The sequence below is a fragment of the Vidua macroura genome, chromosome 12, assembly GCF_024509145.1.
Source record: "Vidua macroura isolate BioBank_ID:100142 chromosome 12, ASM2450914v1, whole genome shotgun sequence".
NCBI classification, from domain to species: domain Eukaryota; kingdom Metazoa; phylum Chordata; class Aves; order Passeriformes; family Viduidae; genus Vidua; species Vidua macroura.
In genome coordinates, this window is record NC_071582.1 from 4,071,465 (window position 1) to 4,089,849 (window position 18,385).

An 18,385-nucleotide genomic window follows, 5' to 3' on the forward strand; every position below is an offset into this window, starting at 1 on the left:
AAGGGGATTCCAACCAGGTCCATAAAGGTGGTGGAGACCTGAGGGCAGGAAGCCATGAACAAGAACCCTGCTATGCACCCACTCGCCCTGTACCAGCCAAAGGGCAAAAGCAGCCAGAATCAGCCTTCCCCCCCACGTACCACAGCAGGCCTGTCCAATACACAGCTGACCACATCAACAGCAACAATAACACCCGATGTGCAACGCATCACACAGAAGGTTCTGGCACCAGTTCCAGGAAAGGCAACATTCAACTGTGCCAGATCTCCTCCAGCCACACTTACAGCACAAAAAACCTGTTTCAGGTAACACTTCACTGATCCTCCCCTACAGCTTTTTGCATGCCTCATCCAAGCAATCTTTCATCTCCATCACCTTTCTTTGACACTCAATCATCTCCACAGCCTCCTTACTATGCTCTTTTTACTGGCAGAGGGTAGAAAGAAGGCAAGTAAACACCAAACATCTCTCCACATGCACGCATCTGGGCATTCCAAATTCTCCCATAAGCACTTTTTTAGGCAAAGCAACTCAATTGCCACCACAATGCCTACTTTTCCCCTGGAGGACAATCTCTTTAAACTCGGAGAAATTTAACTAATAACATTAAAATGATGACTTACCAGTCTCTCATTATCTTCTGAGGTTCTCTGGTAATGAGCTGCTAAAGAAGTGTAATCCTGCTCCTGCTTGTTACACTCCAAACACTTAAGTCCATGACGGATTAGCCTCTGTGGGTCTGTGTAGAGAGGCAAGGCTGGCTGAGTGCTTGCAGAAATCCCTACCCCACCTCCTGAAGCAGCAGTGGACTTAGGTGGAGGAGAGGATGAGAGAAAAGTCTGAGAAGCTGGAGAGACTGAAGAGCTTGTAGGAGAAGGTGAAAACATTTGGTCTATGGAAATTGGTTTCATGAGCAGCTGAGAACACTGCATGATAAATCCTTTGCTCTTATGATCTCGTGCATGTTTAAGCAAGCTACACTTATTAAAAAAAAGGAGCATAGTTGAACACTGAGTGCACATTACTTCAATGTGAACGCTTCGCCTACTATAGTGTTGAGTCAGGCTTTTCTCTAAGGCAAATGAGTCCCCACATTCCAGGCAACAATACCCAGAGGCAGGTAAATTAATACTACTGTCAGGTGGGGGGCTAAGGTTCGGAGTATATATCGGCACTGGATTGGCACTGTGTAGCACTTTATGGAATGCCTCCATGACAACGGGAGCAGCTTTCTTGACTTGGTGCACCAGTGGCACTGACATCTGTGTCACTTGAGGCTGGTTTCGCCTCTGTGCCGATGTCTTCGCTGTAACAGAAGCAGCAACACTGTGGGGGACCAAGTTGAGATTTGCCAAGTGCACAGCTTTGGGAAGAAGGCTGGAGGTGGTTGTGTTGGATGGCTGCGTCACAATACCCTGCTGCTGCCTCTTGACCCCCACTTTTATGGCACCACTGCTGCAGTTTGGCAGTGGAGATAAGGACACAGTGCAAGTGCTGTTTGCAATATCCATTTTCATACTGTCTGAGTAAGGACTCATTACATTTGACAGCTGGATAGCCACAGCAACCCCGTTTTTGGCTGAATTCCTGCCAGCCTCACCTTCTGTAACTGCACTAGTGTCTGGGGATGGGAAAGATTTGATAAACTCTTCAGCAGAAGAGGTTTCTGCAGGTGACTCTTCTGAAGATTTGCCCAACTCATCATTCTCTGGCAAAATTCTAGTTACAGTCCTTTTAATTTCACCGGAAGATGTCTTGATAGTCTTGATTCTAACTTTGGGGATAGCTGGCGGAGAGCCAGCTGCCATGGAAGGAGAGCCTTTCCCACTGCTGTCACTGCACACACTCCGAGGACTCTCAGGCTGCTTGCTACCCTTCCTCACCACTTCCAATGGGCTTCGGGGACTCTTTGGCGACTTGGGCATTTTTGGACTTCCCTTCATCCCATCTTTAAAAGGACCAGGTTCCTTGGTAAAATTTGGCTGATCGCTTTTTGGAACACACACTACCTTTTTGGCCTGAAGAGCTACTAATGCTGCCACACAGGATGACAACTTGGAATGAGTTGGCTTTAGCCTCTGCCGAGGTGGAATTGATGAAGACATGTTTAGCTCAGGCACAGACCCCTTGCCGTCTCCTAAACTGTTGTGAGGGAGGTCTCCAAACACCAAGCCTTCCCCAAGAAAGCTGTTGGTATCTAACAAGTCCTTGCTTGACTCTGCAAACCTTTCCACTGCTCTATCTTGCTCTCTCCTGGTCATTTCCAGCCTATTCTCTGGCTGGCAGTGGATTTCTGTCTTCTGTTCCTTTTTACAGTACTGATCAAACATGCTTAATTCAGGCTCTGGCACCTTCCTAAAATGATCTAGGACTGAAGCCCCTGTTGGTACATATATTGAAGGCGGTGGAAAGTAGGGAGTTTGGGCATGTGTGGGTTTATCCCCAAGACTGTTTTCTTTGAATGTATCCTCTGGTTCAGGGCTGGAAATGGGGCTAAACTGACTAAATGTTGGCAAAGCCTCTGACTTGGACTCATCCAGTTTATCAGAGTAACCTCTCGAGCTGTCACCATTAATAAAAGTTGACTCAAACTTGCCATAATTATGGACTAAAGCATGAGCCTCAGCTGGCAGGTCAGAGCCACGAAACCCATTGTGCAACAGACCAGTTCCAAGGTGATTCCCCTCCTTTTCTGCCTCAAAAGACTCCTGGCGACTTGTGTTCTTCACTATCACACTCACAACAGGTGCATCAGAGGGAGGCAGAGAGTGGGATAAGGACACATTCTCATCGATGCACATTCCCGATGACTTCAGGTGATTCTCACTCTCCTCCCCAGCTGATGGAATGGTCTCCTTAGCATCAAGACTAGTTGGATCAGGGATGTCAAAAGCAGCCAAGAGGTCATCAAAGTCGGGGGTTTTCATGTCCCCCATGATGAAAGCTACAATCAAAAGCACAAAAAATACTTTGTCAAGTACATTTCCCCCATGGACAAACTTTTTAAGACTCATGCGCATCAACATCTTCTGTGACAAAAATCACAGCTGCCCAAAGCCTGGGGTGTGGGCAGAGCTGCTCCTCAGAGCTGCTTTAAGCAGCATAGTGAGAGACAGCAAGCATCCCCTTCTCCCAGGATGCCCAAGAACAGAGCTGGTACAAGCATGGCCTTTGAAACCACACCTAGCTCATGCAGGGGACATCTTTTCAACCTGTCAGGTGCACCACTAATCCAAAGCCAGCTATCATCATGAGCCTCAAGAGAAGGGTCTGAAGTACATTAGCAGAGGGTGTTTTTTTTGTTTGGGTGGGGTTTTTGTAGAGCTAATAGACAGCAATCACTGCTGATTTCTCAACATATGTCACATTTGAAGAACTCAGTCTTTTCTCAAGGAAGAAAGGCAGGGGCAAACAGGTGGCCCAAGAGACACAGACCTGAAAAGTGAGATGACTCCCTACCCTGAGCAATTTAAATAATAGAAGTCTTCAGTAAATATTTCAATACAACAGTTCCAAGAAGGATTATTTGAAACAGGGGCAATCCTTAATTATGATGTGAAGCAAAAACCACCCAAAGATAGAATAAAGAACTATATCCAAATCGTAAGATGAAACTGTGCTCCCAGCCAGCACTTTCTTTCTAAGCTCTTCAGAAAGGAAGTGGGGACTTGGAGCACTCAACACAGCAACCTACAACAGCAATAATCAAGCTCTGGTGAGATGCATGAAAACTGAAAGCACAGAATTACTAGAACATTTGTGTTCACTACTGTCAGGGATACTGGATTTACACTGTTAAACCAAAATATTTTCAAGTTGTTACAATACAGAGACTTCACAAATGTTTAATGCACCATTCTTTTAATATATTTTATTTAAACCCCAAATTTATGTGAACTGGTGTGTGCTGTATGTAAGGGACCAGAAAAAAAAACCAAAATGTGTCAACAGAACTAGCAGAGCACCAGTTCCTGCTTGGCAAGGAGCATCCACAGGCAAGGTGAGTCCTGCCACACTTGACTTGGGCTGCAACAATGCTGCCAAAGCCAGCAGCAAGCCAGGGAGACCGAGGGGGTGGCAGGATTCCAGGACAACTGGGAAGAACTGGGAGCAGCGGTGCAGGCAGAGAAGAGGACCACGGGCGAGGGAGAGGGAGAGAGAAAAGCCACCTGATGCCTTCCCAAAAGGGGCCTGATTTAAGGCTGCTGTCGTTATTAACGATTCAGTTTAGAAGTTTGTCAAGTATCACAGTCAAACCAAACAAAGCTCAACCCTTCTGGCCAGGCTGCTAAAATGAGGAACAACTCCTGGGCCAGGAGAAATCACTTGGAGTGGAACACAGGGACACAGTGGTCTTTGAGTTTTAGCTCAGCCATTACTCCAGACAAGTCCCAGAGGTGCTGCTTTGGTTAATCTACTGCAAAACACTCTGCTGAGATTTACTTGGCGTAAAAGTGGCTTGCTGTGGCTGAACCTAAACTTGTTCTTAAATTAAACCACAAATATGAAGGTCCATAGAGGGCTATGCAATAATTTGCAACCACGTCCCTCAAGGAATCACAGCTGGGCATGAAATCCCTGGAAGCCCACATTATCCACACACTCCACATTCCCAGCACTTGATAAGGACTTTGGAATCAACACAGATTACTGTAGTTGGCAAAGGCATGGACCTGAAACTTCCCATTCCTTTGGGTGGGAAAAGTTGTACCAGCTGGGAGACAGCTAGGCACCACGCAGCTCCCAAAATTTCTGGCACACAAATCCTTCTGCAAGGAAGACACTTCATTCCATAACCAGGCATGATTGAGTTTTGTACAGACAAAAATGAGCCTGCCAATCACTCTTGACCTTCCCCTTCTCACTTTGGAACACCTCTCTGCATCTGTTTTAAAATGCAAGACAAATCCCACATATCTGCAGCATCTCAAAATATCCTTTAATTGGATGAAACCTTGCTTTTTCAGAAGGATTTGTGTTCGCCTTTGAGTCTTATAAGACACCGTTTTACTGGCTTTGCAGTGACGAGGGCACAAGTCTCTACCTAAGTATTTCTCCACAGAACTGCATCTTAAACTTGTCATACACAAAGCTACACTTTCTCAGAATAAAGCAAGTTTTGACCCAGATTCTAGAGAATAAGTATCTTATCGACAGAAGTGATTTTTAAATAACATAAATTTAAACTTTTGACTTAACACTATATAATTCTGATCACAGATAACAAACAAAAAAAGGATATTAATGGAAATTATGTAAACTAGCCTGTGAGGAAAGCTGAAAATGAAGACCTTTGTCCTTACTCCATCATTCTTGTGCAAAGGACTGCAAACCCAAGCTTAGGATCCAATGAAAACATGGAGGTTGAGACTTGCAAAGCAGTAGAAGAGGTGAATAAAGTGAGCAAAGGAGAAGGACTTACGGAGTACTGAGTGCATTTCAGTGTGCAAACCCAACCTCCCTATAGCACATTTCTCCAGGAATCAGGAAACCTGGAAGGCTCCAAGACATCCAAAAAAGCCCTGGGGAAGGATGTCAAATCCCAGTGCCATGTGCTATGGATAAGCTTCAAAGTCAAGGAGAGGCACCACAGGACCCACTTCCTCCACTCACTCCTTACAAACCTTTTGCCAGCAGTGCTATTCCCAGGGACTTCTGGAGACTGGGAGTAGATGCTCTGCAGCTTTGAAACTAGGGAGGAGGTTTGAGATTGCCACTTAATAGTGAAGCATGAAACCCCAGTTACACCACGGAAATTAATCACAGAATGGCTTGGGTAGGAAGGGACCTTGATGACCATCTAGTTTCAATCCCCTGCTGTAGGGGATTATTTATCATGTACATTGCCATTACTAAATATTGGTAATTCTGCAAAACAACAATGTACATCTGCCAAGAACTGCTCAAGCCCGGCTGGTGTCTCCGGGAGGGGATGCAGAGACTGCATGACACTGGAATCCCATGGGAGGGCAAGGATAGCAGGAGCCGAGAAGCGCGGGGAAGACAGGGGATTGGGGAAGAGGCCGCTGTCAGGGCTGCGGAGGAGGCACGGGGCAGCCGCAGCTGGCGGAGGGCTGAAGCGGCGGGCGCTCAGTGGCAGGAGGGACTCGGGGCTGTAACACCCGTGAAAGTTTCATGAGCCCCGTGCGACTCTGTCTGCGAACGGGGCCGCTGGGCTGGGGACTCGTCCGGCCCGTGGCACTCCTACACACACAGCGACACGCGCCCCCACACATATCCACACACACACCACCCCCACCCCACGCCGTCCCCACCCGAGACAAAGGCCGGCCCCCCCGACCCCCGCGCTGACACCCGGCCCGGCCCGGCCCCGCCGCACGTGGGCCGCCCGCCGAACTTAAGTTTGTCCCGGCGCCGCCGGGCCGGGCCGGACCGGGCCGCCGCGGGCACCGCAGCCGATCGGGGCAGGGAACTGAAGAATGGGGAGAGGTGGCGGCCTGCGGGCCGGAAGAGCCGGTGCGGGCGCGCAGGGCTCGGTGCGCCGGCGGCGGGGCCGCCCGCCCTGCCCGCGGGGCGGCAGCACCGCCCGGCCGCGGGGCCGGCGGGAGGGAGGGAGCGCGGGAGGGCGGAGGGCAGCGGGAGGGGCGGGCCCGGCACGGCCGGGCCCGGGCGGGCGGGCAGACTCACCCACGCAGGCAGATCCTCCGGGCCCACCGGGCCCGCGCGGCCTCACCCCGCACCGGGCACCAACGGCCGCAACATGGCGGCGGCGGCAGCGGGTGGGGCCGGGGGCGGGGCGGGCCCAGCGGAACCGCCCCCCCTTCCCTTCCCTTCCCTTCCCTTCCCTTCCCTTCCCTTCCCTTCCCTTCCCTTCCCTTCCCTTCCCACCCCACCCCACCCCACCCCACCCCACCGCTCTCCCGCAGGGTGGCTCCTGACAGAGGCGTCCACGGGCCCGGCCCGGTCCCGCCGCCCCCTGACGCCGCCGAGGCCCCGCGCTCCCGCTGTTCTAAGGTGTCCTCACCAAAACCTGCCCCGAGAACGGCTCCCGCTGCAGTCCCCGCTCCGTGTCTTCAACTCCTTCCTCGCTGTGTCCCACACCCGCCCTGTTGCGGTTTGCTCACAATTACACCGATCGACCCAGTGATCTCACAAAAAGGCGAGAGCAAAGATGTGTAGAGCTCCAGGCTGGGAAGCCTCACTCTAATCCCTGGGAAGGCGGCGGAGCCAATGACCCCTGGAGTCGTTTCCAAACACAGCGAGGACAAGGAGATCTCTGGGATCTGTCAGCACAGGTTACAAAGGGCTTCCATCTCTGATGCCTTCTGCATCGAAATTACTAGAACGGTAGATTTAGATGAGAGGTTAGGGAGACATTCTTCCCTGAGAGGCTGATCAGGCCCTGGCACAGGTTGCACAGGGAAGCTGTGGCTGCCCCATACCTGGAAGTGTCGCAGGCCAGGTTGAATGGGGCTTGGAGCACCCTGGTCTAGTGGAAAGTGTCCCTGCCCATGGCAGGGGGTGGAATGGGATGAATTTAAGGCCCTTTCCAAGCCAAACCGATTCTATGGCAAGTTCAGAGGATGAGGAGAGGGTGATGGATATTGTTTGTTCTCCCCCCATGTCCAGTTCTGGGCTCCCCAGCACGAGACATGGACATACTGAAAAGAGTCCGGCGAGGTGCTTTGGAGATAATGAAGTGGTTGAAGCACCTCCCGTGTAAGGAGAGGCTGAGAGAGCTGGGGCTGTTCATCCTGTGGAAGAACAGAGTTGGGGAGGGCTCATCCAGGTCTGCGAGTACCTGCAGGGAGGGTGCAAAGAGGAAAGAGCTGGGTTCTTCCCAGTAGTAGCCAGTGCCAGGACTGGAGGCCACAGGCACACACTGATCCACATCAGGAAATACTTTTCCCCTGTGATGGTAACCACAGGCTGGCTCAGGTTGCCCAGGGTGGCTGTGGACTCTCCATCTTTGGAGGTGTTCAAAAGCAGTCGGGATTTTCTGAGCAGCCAGCATTAGCTGCCCCAGCTCCAGGCTGGACCAGATGACCTCAGGAGTTCTTTTCCAACTTCAAGTACTCTGGGATGCTGTGAAGCATTTTGTATTGAGGTGTGGATATGCACACTCCTATCATAATAAATCAACAGTGTTTCTTGAGGTTGTCTTCCTATGAACTGACATTTTAACCATCTACCCCCAGCACCAGGCATACAGCATTGCTCATACTTCATTTATTTCTCATCTAGTTAAATAATTTTTTTTTCTTTGTCATCATGGGCAAAAAAAATTATTTTTTTTCTAGCTGACACATGTAGCTTTACATGCTTGATTTCTGAATCAATGTCATCAATTTTCTTCTTTTGGAGGCGATAGCCAGTTTCCAAAAATGAGCAAAAGGACAAAGGGAATCACAAACAGAAAACATTTTCACATTGTAACTGTTACCTCTAATTTTAGTACGTGTCTATGAAAACCTCTAAATTGTATCTAGTAAGAGAGCTGACATTTGTTACACAATTTACTAAGAGCTGTCACAGCCCTGAACAAGTTGTAGCTTGCCGGAAAGCTGTGGTAATTTGAAGGATTGTGATAATTAAGAAATGTAATGCCAATGGGAATTTAGATCCGTCCCTCAGATAGCCGAGGAGGAGAGACAGCCCTGGAGTGGCTGGGGTCCCTTCCTCAAGACAGCAGATACACAAAATGCTCTAAGGAGAGTCTATGTCTTTCAGCATGACCTAAAAATCACCTTCCTCTTCTTATTTGTAGTAGTGTGGTGATCTGACATATCTGGAAGCAAATCTTCCTCCTCTTTGTTTTTCTTTTAAAATTTAAATTTGTCCCTTTAGGCTTGTTTTATAAAGGTTGTGGAATCCCCACCCCTGGAAGTATCCAAGTCTGGACAGGTCTTGGAGCACCCTGATCTAGTAGAAAGTGTCCCTATTCATGGCAGGGGTATGGAACAGGATGAGCTTTAAGGTCCCTTCCAATCCAAACCAGTCTGGGATTCTGTGATTTGATGTGGAAAAGACAAAAGCAGTTGATCTAAGGAGACAATGTACAGAGCAGCCCTCTGCACTTGGGGGGTGCTGAGGCCTGAGCAAGGAGCAACATTGGTGGGACCCACTGGTGGCACCTCAGAGAGGGAAGCCCCTGGATGAAACACTCTTAAGCTATGTCCAGCTATATGTAAGACCTTAACTTTTAATTCTTAACCTGCTTGGGGTTGTTGGTGCTTGCTTTTTAGCTGGGGGAAGTGGTTCTTCCCAGGTGCTAGTGTGTTGAAAAGTGAATGGAGGGAGGCAGGCTGGCAGGGACAGTGAGACCCATTTTATTTTTAATAACAAACATTACAAAGTCTTGAGCATTCATGTCTAAGCAACTGTCAGTTTTCACATCAGCGATTCATTTGTTTCTCCCAGACGTCTATGTTATAGTGAATTACCTTGAGCTGGTTGCAAAACTTGCCTGTTACAAAACTATAATTAATGTTTCAGAAACTCTGGGGAAGATTTGTTATTGGCATGGTGAGTATGAATCCCCAGACACAAACATTCCTCTAAGATAACACCGTAGCCCTTGGTGTTATGTACACACACATGAAAAAAGTGGTGTAACTTAAATCAGGGTAATTAATTACACAGATGTCTTCTTATACATTTAAAACCATTTACACCTATCACTTTGCCTTTTTGGTCTCCCTCACTCCCAGGGCCTGCCCTCTTCATTGCCCCAAACTGTTTTTTCCATCTTTTTCCTTATTGACACAAATATTGATGAGCTTGTGCATGTCTTCAATGACGATCCCTCTGTACAACCACTGATCCACCATAAACACAGGAAAACCTGCTTCTACTCCACATACATGCTCACTCAGCACAACTTGTAGTGGTTGTGATACTCTCTTGCAGTGATGGAGCTCTGACCTTAAATTCCTGAGTCAAATCTAAGAGAACAAAACCATGTATCCCAGCGAGCTTGGCAACAGGAATAAGAACCATAATGTGGCAAAATCCCAATAGAGAAGGACTGTTTCATACCCTGACATGCTTCTGAATCCCATTTGTTGGAATTTGGTGGATTCCCAGTTGGAGACATGATGAGATTTCTTGCAGGCAGGTTGTAGTCAAACCCTGCTGAAATGCCAAGGAGGCACGCTGCCCATATCAGCTTTTTCTGGTGCAATACCAAACCCATTCTACTACTCCACCAGAAGACCAGGAGAATAACTTCCAGACAGCCAGTTTTCTTCACCCATGAGAACTGCAGGCTCCAGAGCAGTATGGACACACTCCAAGGTCTGGGCAAGCAAGGACCCTCTGTGCAATCCTCTCTGCTGACAGCAGAGCCCTGGGCTCTGTGTTGCTCTGCCCGAGAAGAGCTGACATGAACACTTGAGGGGCTCCTCATGGCTGCTGAACATGAGTGGGATTCACAGTGACCCCTCTCCTTCTCCAGCTGCCTCTGAATGGACTCACTCCCACGCTCCAGCCTGTGGCAAGAGAACCTTCTCAAGAGCCTCTTCTGATGAAGCAATGTCTCCTGTGGCTGCAGTGGCTGGGGAACACCATGGTTTCCCCATACCTTTCCCAGGGTGACAAGGGCTTGAGCTGTTTTGCCTTTGTGCCTCCACTTGCCCCATGCAATGGCAGTGGGATAGCCCTGTGAACCAGAGAGAGCTGTTCCAGGCTGGTAAACCTCTTCAGGAAAGGAATTAAACTTTGAATCATCCCTCATCATAGAATCATAGACTCATTTCAGCTGCAAACACCCTCTAAGATCATTGGGTCCAACCATTAATGCAGCACTGCCATGTTCACCACTAAACCATGTCCCCAGGTGCCACATCCACTTGTGTTTTAAATCCTTCCAGGGGTGGGGACTCCACCACTGCCCTGGACAGCTGGGTCAGTGCCTGAACACCCTTTCAGTGAAGAAAATTTCCTTAATATCCAACCTAAACCTTCCCTAATACAACTCAAAGCCATTTCCTCTTGTCATCCTGGGAGCAGAGCCCAAGCCCCATCTGGCTGCCCCCTCCTGTCAGGGAGTTCTGCAGAGCCAGAAGGTCCCTCCTGAGCCTCTTTTTCTCCAATTCTGAGTCCCCCCAGCTCCCTCAGCTGCTCCTGGTGCTCCAGCCCCTTCCCCAGCTCCATTTCCTTCTCTGGATGTGCTCCAGCCCCTCAACATATTGTCCTGAGGGGCCCAGAACTGCCCCCAGGATTCAAGTTCAGCTCATAGTCTGACAAGTGGTTGTGTGGGCAAAAACAAAGACTGAGGTACTTGACTCCCAGGTGGGATCCAGCTGGAGGGAGAGCTGGTGGGGTAGAGGGACCAGCAGCATCAAGCCACAACCCACATTGCTCCTGGAAACTCTCCCGAACTTTGGTAAAAAGTTTAAACAAAGCTTGAGAACATTGCAGGAAAAATAATTCCATGAGGGTTCTATGTCTTAAACTGCCAGTAGCACACTCCAAGCAATATCAGTGCCATTGTATCTTGAAAAACTTCCCCAAGAAAGCTCAAGAAATTGCTTTGCACACTCACAAAAAGAGGGATGGGACTGTAGATGCTGGCACAAGGTCAGTACATGGTACAGGTGTAGCTGAGGGGTGAATGGGATGTTTTTCCCAACAGGAGGAACAGGCAGCCAACATGACCAGATTTAAGGTAAGGTAGGAAAGAAGAGGTCAGTAGATTAAATTCTTCTGCTTCAAATTATTGCACAGAGCTAGGAGAGGGATTTATGAGAACATATGAATATGTTTCCAGATGCTAAACAAGGATTAAGGACAACATAGCCCCAAAACAAGGGGCTAATGTACAGAAGCTAATTCCACTACTACAGTAAGGATAAAATAGCTCAGAAATGAAGGATCCTGGTGCACAGACCCCTCCCCTCACCACCCTCCCTCCCCCCCCCCCCCCCAACCCGTGCCACTTCTTCCCTGGCACTTACATACTTAAATACCCTTCTTCATGCTTCTGGTTGTTGAAATGACCTCTGGAACTTTCCCAGGTGCTCACAAGGAACCCTGCTGATCCTCCCTGTGGCGTAGTTAAAAGGTCATGGGGGACTGTGAGGCATCTGAGCAATTTAATATGCAGCTGGGTGAGAGTGGGGTGGGTCCAGCCCCAGGCAGGGCAGCACATTCTGAGGCTTTATCCCACAAGCTGTGCCGAGTAGCAGGATTTTAAACTGTTCCAAATCTGGGGCAGAGGCTTTTCTTCATAACTAGGGACAAGAGGATAACTAGGAACCAGAGGATTTTTCTTCTTGCTCTCCAAACCTTCAAGTTTCTAGGAATCCCACAGGTGAGGCTAAAAAATCCTCTGTGTCTGACTTCTACCCTGCCACATTAATGTCATACTAATGCATTTGGATCAGGAGCTGGGATCCACCTGCGTGGTATCCCAATGCATGACCCCTGAGGAAATCAGGGTGTGCTCCAGGGCATTTTGCTGCTCTCACTCCCTGGGTAATCCTTCCACCAAGCTCTCAGTCAAGGGAAAGACCAGCATCTTGGGAAAACTGCTAAATTTTCAATCTGGTTTCGATTTCGTTAACACAAATGTCTTGGCTTCAACTTTGTGTCTTGCATTGTTTCACACATGAGGTCAGAGCCCCCCATATCTACTGCAGGGGGATAAAGACAAGTCAGTGCAGCTTCAGCCTCCTACATGTCCTGTGCCTCCTGCATCACCTGTGCCTCTACTTATTTCACCTGCACCTCCTCTTCCTCCTGCATTTCCTGTGCCTTCTGCATCTTGTCTCCCTCCTGTGTTGCCTCTCATTCCTGCCTTGCCTTTGGCCCTTGTTCACCTTTAGTTCTGCATCCTCTGCCCAGTGGGGCAGCCCATACTGGTACCACACCGGACACAGTTCCATGCCCCTGTGAAAGACTTTCTGGAGCACTGGCTGTAATTAATCAACAGGAATTACTCCCCTGAAGAGGTCACAGCTGTCAGCCACATGTTGTGGGGCTGCAGCTCCTGAGAGGCAGTATTAGATGCAATATCAATTTCCTAAAAGTTAGAAAGTCATAGAATCCCAGAATGATTTGGGTTGGAAGGACCTTAAAGCTCATTTTGCTTCACCTGCTGTGACAGGCAGGGACACCTTCCACTAGACGAGGTTGCTCCAACCCCCATCAGTGCACACTTCTTATCATAAGAAGTGCAGGGTTGTGAATACTTTTTGTTCAAACCAAGCTTTGAGAGAAAGGAAAAAAGATAGGAAACTATAAGGGGGTGTGACAAATGGGCTTTTCAGGAATGAAAAAAAAAAAAAAACCAACAATTGTAAGATTTGTTAAGAAGAAAATCCTTTTTATGCTTTAAAACATGACAGATGATGGTGAGAAAGCACTGTAATGGCACAGTCAAAAGTCATCTGAAAATGAAGTTTTCCATTGTGGGCCTCCTTTGACCCCATTAACTGCGGACATTACAGCATTCCATGTCCTTTTTTATCCTGTTAGGCATCCATGGGGCCTCAGTTAAGCTGGGCTGTCACTCAGGACACTGAGTAATGGGCTGTGGTGGCTCTGATGTGTCAGCAAAAGATGTTTAACTGTAGGACAAACAAATGTCTCTGGCCTTCAAGAAACAATTTCCCAAAGGTTGAACTCGTATTGACTCATGCCAGTGTAGCAGAGAAATGCACTCAGCATTCTCATTGCAGCCTACCGGGAATCAGCAGCATTTCCTGTGAGGGAAAATAGTGGAGAGGAGCCAGGAATGAATAAGCAGCCTCATTGCATTGTGGATCATAAAACCTCTTCCTATGAAAGGGCTAAGTAGGGCTTGTTAAAGCATTGATGAAGCCAAAGAATAAAATTACAATGAGGTATACAGGATAAAATTATAACCTTCAGGTAGGTAAGTAGGTTGAGGTAGGAAGGAAACAGGTAATAAAGGAATTGGCCTCTTTGGGAGGTAGCTTATGTCATCTCCTGGAGCATCTTTCCCTGTCAGAGAATATCCAGTGAAGAAACCTCTCCCAATATCCAACCTAAACCTCCCCTGGTGCAACTTAAGGCCATTTCCTCTGGTCCTACTGCTGTATGTCACATTCCCCAAGAAGGATATTCATCACACAAGGACCTCAGAAGGAGCTTCTGCACTTCTGCCCATGACACAGGGACCATGTGTGTCTGGGACAGTCTTTTTGTTCCCACCACTGAAATGGCCTGAAGGAAGCCACTGGAGTTTGCTGACGTGCTGGAGGGTGGTGATGTGTTTCTGAATGTCCTACAGGAGGAGCTGAGCTGGGCTGACTGGGCTGATGCCAAATCATGGCAATGGATGAGCATTAAATAGGGACTTAATTTGTCTCAGGGTCCCGTGACAGCAGCAGTTTTTGCTGCTGTTTTGGCAGCAAAAACATGGTGAGTGACTCCCCAGCACGGAACCTAGACAAGATCGACCTTTCAACACTGTGAAATCCTGCAAGAATCTTTAAATTGGTGACATTTGTTGGCAATGGTACCTACAAGCAACAGTTTTTCTTCTAGTCAGAGAAGAAGAGGAAGTGAGAACATGTGAGGGAAAACAACATGGTGGCACCAAGGTCAGTGGAAAAAAGGAGGGGGAAGAGGTGCTCCAGGCGTCAGAGCTGAGAATCCTCTGCAGGCTGTGGTAAAGACTGTGTTAAAACAAACTGTCCCCACATAATGCACAAAGTCCACAGGGGATGCACAGAGCCACTTGCAGCCCATGGGAAAAGTGCTCATACCAGAGTGGGTGGATGCCAGAGAAAGCTGTGATCTAGTGGGAAACCCAAAAAAGAGAGAAGGCCTCTGCTTTCAGAGAGAGAAGGAGAGAGAGAGGGCCCTTGCTCCCAGACTAGAGCAGCCTAGCCTTAGAGGAATGCACCCCTTGGATGAGTGACCCATGCCACAAGAGTTTTGGGAATGCTGTTTGTCCATGGGAGGGACCCCACGGCAGAGCAGGGACAAGACTCCTGTCCCTGAACAAACAAAAGATCTCAAGTGACAAACTGACCAAAACTCCCATGCTTTGTCTCCCTGTGCTGTTATTGGGAAAGAGGGAGGGGCTGGGGGAGAAAAAGATGTTTCAAAAGCTTATTTTATTTCTCATTATCCTCCTCTGATTGCTAATAATAAATTTACTTTATACTTTTAAATTTGAACCTGTTTTGCCCTTAGAGTGTTTTTTCCCCAAGTCCTTAACTCATGAGCCCTTTGTTAAATTCTTTTCCCTCTCATCTGCCCAACTCTCTGTAACAAGAGAAGATAAGAGAACGACTTTTGTGGGTGCCTGGCATTTGGCCAGTGTTCAACCACAACAGAGTGAAAGGCATCCATGACCCAAGGAACTCCAGACCCTGACGGACACAAGCATGCAGACCACTTAGAAGGATTGATCTTATGCTTTCAATAAATCTTCTCTTCTGCCCAAAATCCTTCCATTTTCCCTCCCAGACTGACTGCAATTTTCAGCATGTTTTTTGGTGTTCTCCATTACATCCTTGGTAGAAGTGTCCCAAACCAGTGCAAAGGCTGGACCCTCCAGGTGTGATCTCACTTTTGATGCAAAGTGATTAACTTTGACATTACATTACCATTTCACAAGCACAGATGCTTCATTCAAGGGCACAAAAGAGCTGAAGAAGTGTGTGTATCAAGAATTAAGGCCCTGGCACAGGTTGCCCCAGCCCTGGAAGTGTCCAAGGCCAGGCTGGACAGAGCTTGGAGCAACCTGGGATAGTGAAGGAGTCTCTGTCCATGGCAGGAAGTGGGACAAGATGAGCAACCTTCCAACCCAAACCAGTCTGTGATTGTGATTCACTGAAATTCAAGTACAGGCTGGGGCTTCTCCCTGCCCACAGTGGAGCTGGAGCCTGGTCCATGGTTACAGCTGAGGGTAATTCTGCTTCTTGTGTTTTCGGCCACCACAGTGGGGCCACGGTGACTCTGTGCCTTGCAGGAGAGGGTGACTGGGGGCAGGCAGTTTCAGGGGGAGCCCAGCAGCGATGCCAGTGTGACGGTCTGTGCAGTGGGCACCCATGAGGCTGCAGCAGCTCTCAGCAGACCCAGGAGGGGCTCCAGGGGCTTCATTATGCCAGCAGTGCACTCAGAAAGACTATCCCCAAACTGGAAATGGTGTGTTAGTGATCAAATTGCAGATTTTCCCTAATTAACACAGATGCCAGAGAAATGTTTTTAAAAGGATGTGAGAAACTCAACAGCTGTTGAATTTGCACAGCCAACGTGCATGAAAAAGCCCCATGGGCAAGAGAACATGGTCCTCCCAGAGGAGCTGTTCTGCACTGCCTCTGACCTCCCAGGCATGACCCTCCAGGGACACCTGCAAAATAACCTCAAAAAAGAGAATTATAGCTTTCAGTAATGCAAGGTGCCATTTGTATCTCCACCAAACACAAGGGATGCACCACCGTCTCTGCCTCTGCTCTTGGCTAAATGCTTTTGTATTCCACAGGCAGTGATAGCCACATTCTCTTTCCCCAGCAGCTGCGAAAGATGTAAACCTGCTGTCTCAGCTAACCTGCCCTCTGCTCTCCAGGAACAATTTCTTCTTCCTCTCCAATTACTTGACGTATTAACACAATAAAACTATGCTTAGAAGGATTTTTCCTTGTGAGAGTGGTGAGACCCTGGCACAGGTTGCCCAGAGAAGTTGTGGCTGCCCCACCCCTGGAAGTCTTCAAGGCCCAGTTAGATGGACCATGGGTGGAGTTCCCTGCTGAGAACCAATTCTTTGCTGATGTTTCCCTTGTAAGGAATGATGACAGGCTGCCTCATGCTACATTGGTGCTCTGCTTTGCTCTGGAAGGCAGGGAGGTTATCAGGTCACCACAAGCTCCCTGCACAACATTGGAGCTGTTTCGGACACAAGGTCTAACAAAAATCAAAACCTGGGGAAAAGACCAGTAGCAACAAAAAAATGAGAAGAAATTATGGGCTTGGGAGGTCCTTCCCAGAGGACAGAGGGAGTGGAACATTATTTCTGTAGCTTTCTTTGGATCATGAACTGTTTTTTACCCAGAAATTCACTCCGGCAAGGTGTAGCAAAGGTCTCTCTGGACTGGAGGCTGCAAATGGGCTGTGCCACACACTGAGCTCCTCCCTGTGCAGCCTGGCAGAAGCTCACAGGCAGGGCCCTCAAGGGAAGGACATGAGCAGTGTCCAGGGGTGCACTGGTGCTCACTGGTGCAAGCACTGCTGCACAGACACAGCACAGGAGCAGTGGACCCGTGGATGCTGCTCCTGACCCTCACACTGCAAAATACACAAGGGCATCAAAGCATGCACATCAAACCCTTGCCAGACTCCCAGAGTGCTCCAACACCCCAGAGCTCTCCTGCTCGGGAAGTTTCCACAAAAAAGCAGTCCAAGGACTTCCCAGAGGATCACCTGAAAAAATACAGAAGTATCAAATATCTGAAGGTAAAAGCAGTCATCAAAAAGGCATAAACAAAGGGCATCATGATTGTTTTGCCGCGTCTCTAGACTTCAAAGGAGGCTGAAATAACCTTTATGTAATCCCATTAGCATTTCCCAGCGAACACAAGGCATTTTAGGAGGTTGAACGGTATCTTTTCTTATCATCCAGAAAGGTTAGAGGTATTTATCTGATTTAATATTTTATAATTTATATTAAGTGACACAAAAGATTAAAGCAGGCAGGCCAAGAGGTGGCTGCATTGACACAACAGAAGCCACCCTCTGTTCTTCCAGCAATGCCCAATGGCCTGGGCATGAGCCAGGTCTGGGAAGAACATCCCTTGACGATCAGCTCTTTAGAAAAGTGGATTTTGTGTTGTGCCCTGCTGTGGTGAGGATCCCAAATGCCAAGGTCAGCTCCCCCACACTTACAACATTGCCACTTGACCCTATTTTGGAGTCACATTTGCAGGAGCTGGTGCTCTACCACCACATTCCCAGGGGATGAAACATCTTATGGAATCATAGGATTATGGAATTATTAAGGTTGGAGAAGCCCTCCAAGATCATTGAGTTCAGCTGCCAGGTTCTCCACTAAACCACGTCCCCAAGTGCCACATCCACATGTTTTTTTGAACACTTCCAGGGATGGTGACGCCACCACTGCCCATGGACAACCTGTACTAATGACTGACCACTTTTTCTGTGAAGAACTTTTCCCCAAAATCCAATCTAAACTTCCCCTGGTTAAGTCTTAAGTCAGTTAAACTTAAGTCAGTTAAACTTAAGTCAGTTTCCTCTCATCCTATCCCTTGTTCCATGAGAGCAGTGCTCAACCCCCACCTGGTTGCATCCTCTTGTCCAGGATTTATGGAGCCCAAGAAGGTCCCCTCGGAGCCTCCCTTCCTCTGGGTTGAGCCCCCCAGCTCCCTCAGCTGGACAGCTCTGGACACATTCCAGCCCCTCAATGTCTGTCTTGGAGTGAGGATCTTTTGCA

General features: G+C 48.5%; 2 protein-coding genes and 1 long non-coding RNA gene across 10 annotated transcripts in view; 1 reads left to right on the forward strand and 2 right to left on the reverse strand.

Moving 5' to 3' along the window:
• ZNF592 (zinc finger protein 592) overlaps positions 1-7,043 on the reverse strand; it is a 35,723-nt gene extending 28,680 nt beyond the window's left edge. For 2 of the 5 annotated variants that reach the window (XM_053988867.1, XM_053988865.1), the window contains exons 1-2: positions 6,986-7,019; positions 624-2,944 (exon numbers count right to left, since the gene is read on the reverse strand). In XM_053988867.1, the coding sequence (XP_053844842.1) occupies positions 624-2,936 (2,313 nt within the window). In that variant the 5' untranslated portion in view covers positions 2,937-2,944; positions 6,986-7,019. The other 3 variants (XM_053988863.1, XM_053988866.1, XM_053988864.1) reach the window with 3 other exon arrangements.
• A 129-nt stretch (positions 7,044-7,172) lies between these two features.
• Positions 7,173-10,695, forward strand: LOC128813604 (uncharacterized). 4 transcript variants are annotated; one of them, XR_008439099.1, is made up of 4 exons: positions 7,177-7,256; positions 9,457-9,486; positions 9,871-10,257; positions 10,418-10,695. It is a non-coding gene; the product is annotated as an uncharacterized LOC128813604 (long non-coding RNA). The 4 variants fall into 4 exon arrangements; XR_008439097.1 differs by having other exon boundaries at positions 7,199-7,256; positions 9,382-9,486; XR_008439098.1 differs by lacking the exon at positions 9,457-9,486 and having other exon boundaries at positions 7,173-7,256.
• Positions 10,696-11,919: 1,224 nt separating this feature from the next.
• Positions 11,920-18,385, reverse strand: part of LOC128813602 (mucosa-associated lymphoid tissue lymphoma translocation protein 1 homolog) — a 34,381-nt gene continuing 27,915 nt past the window's right edge. The window contains exon 16 of the mRNA XM_053988871.1: positions 11,920-13,667. The gene's annotated coding sequence lies outside the window, so the exon portion shown is untranslated. The remainder of the gene's footprint in view (positions 13,668-18,385) is intronic.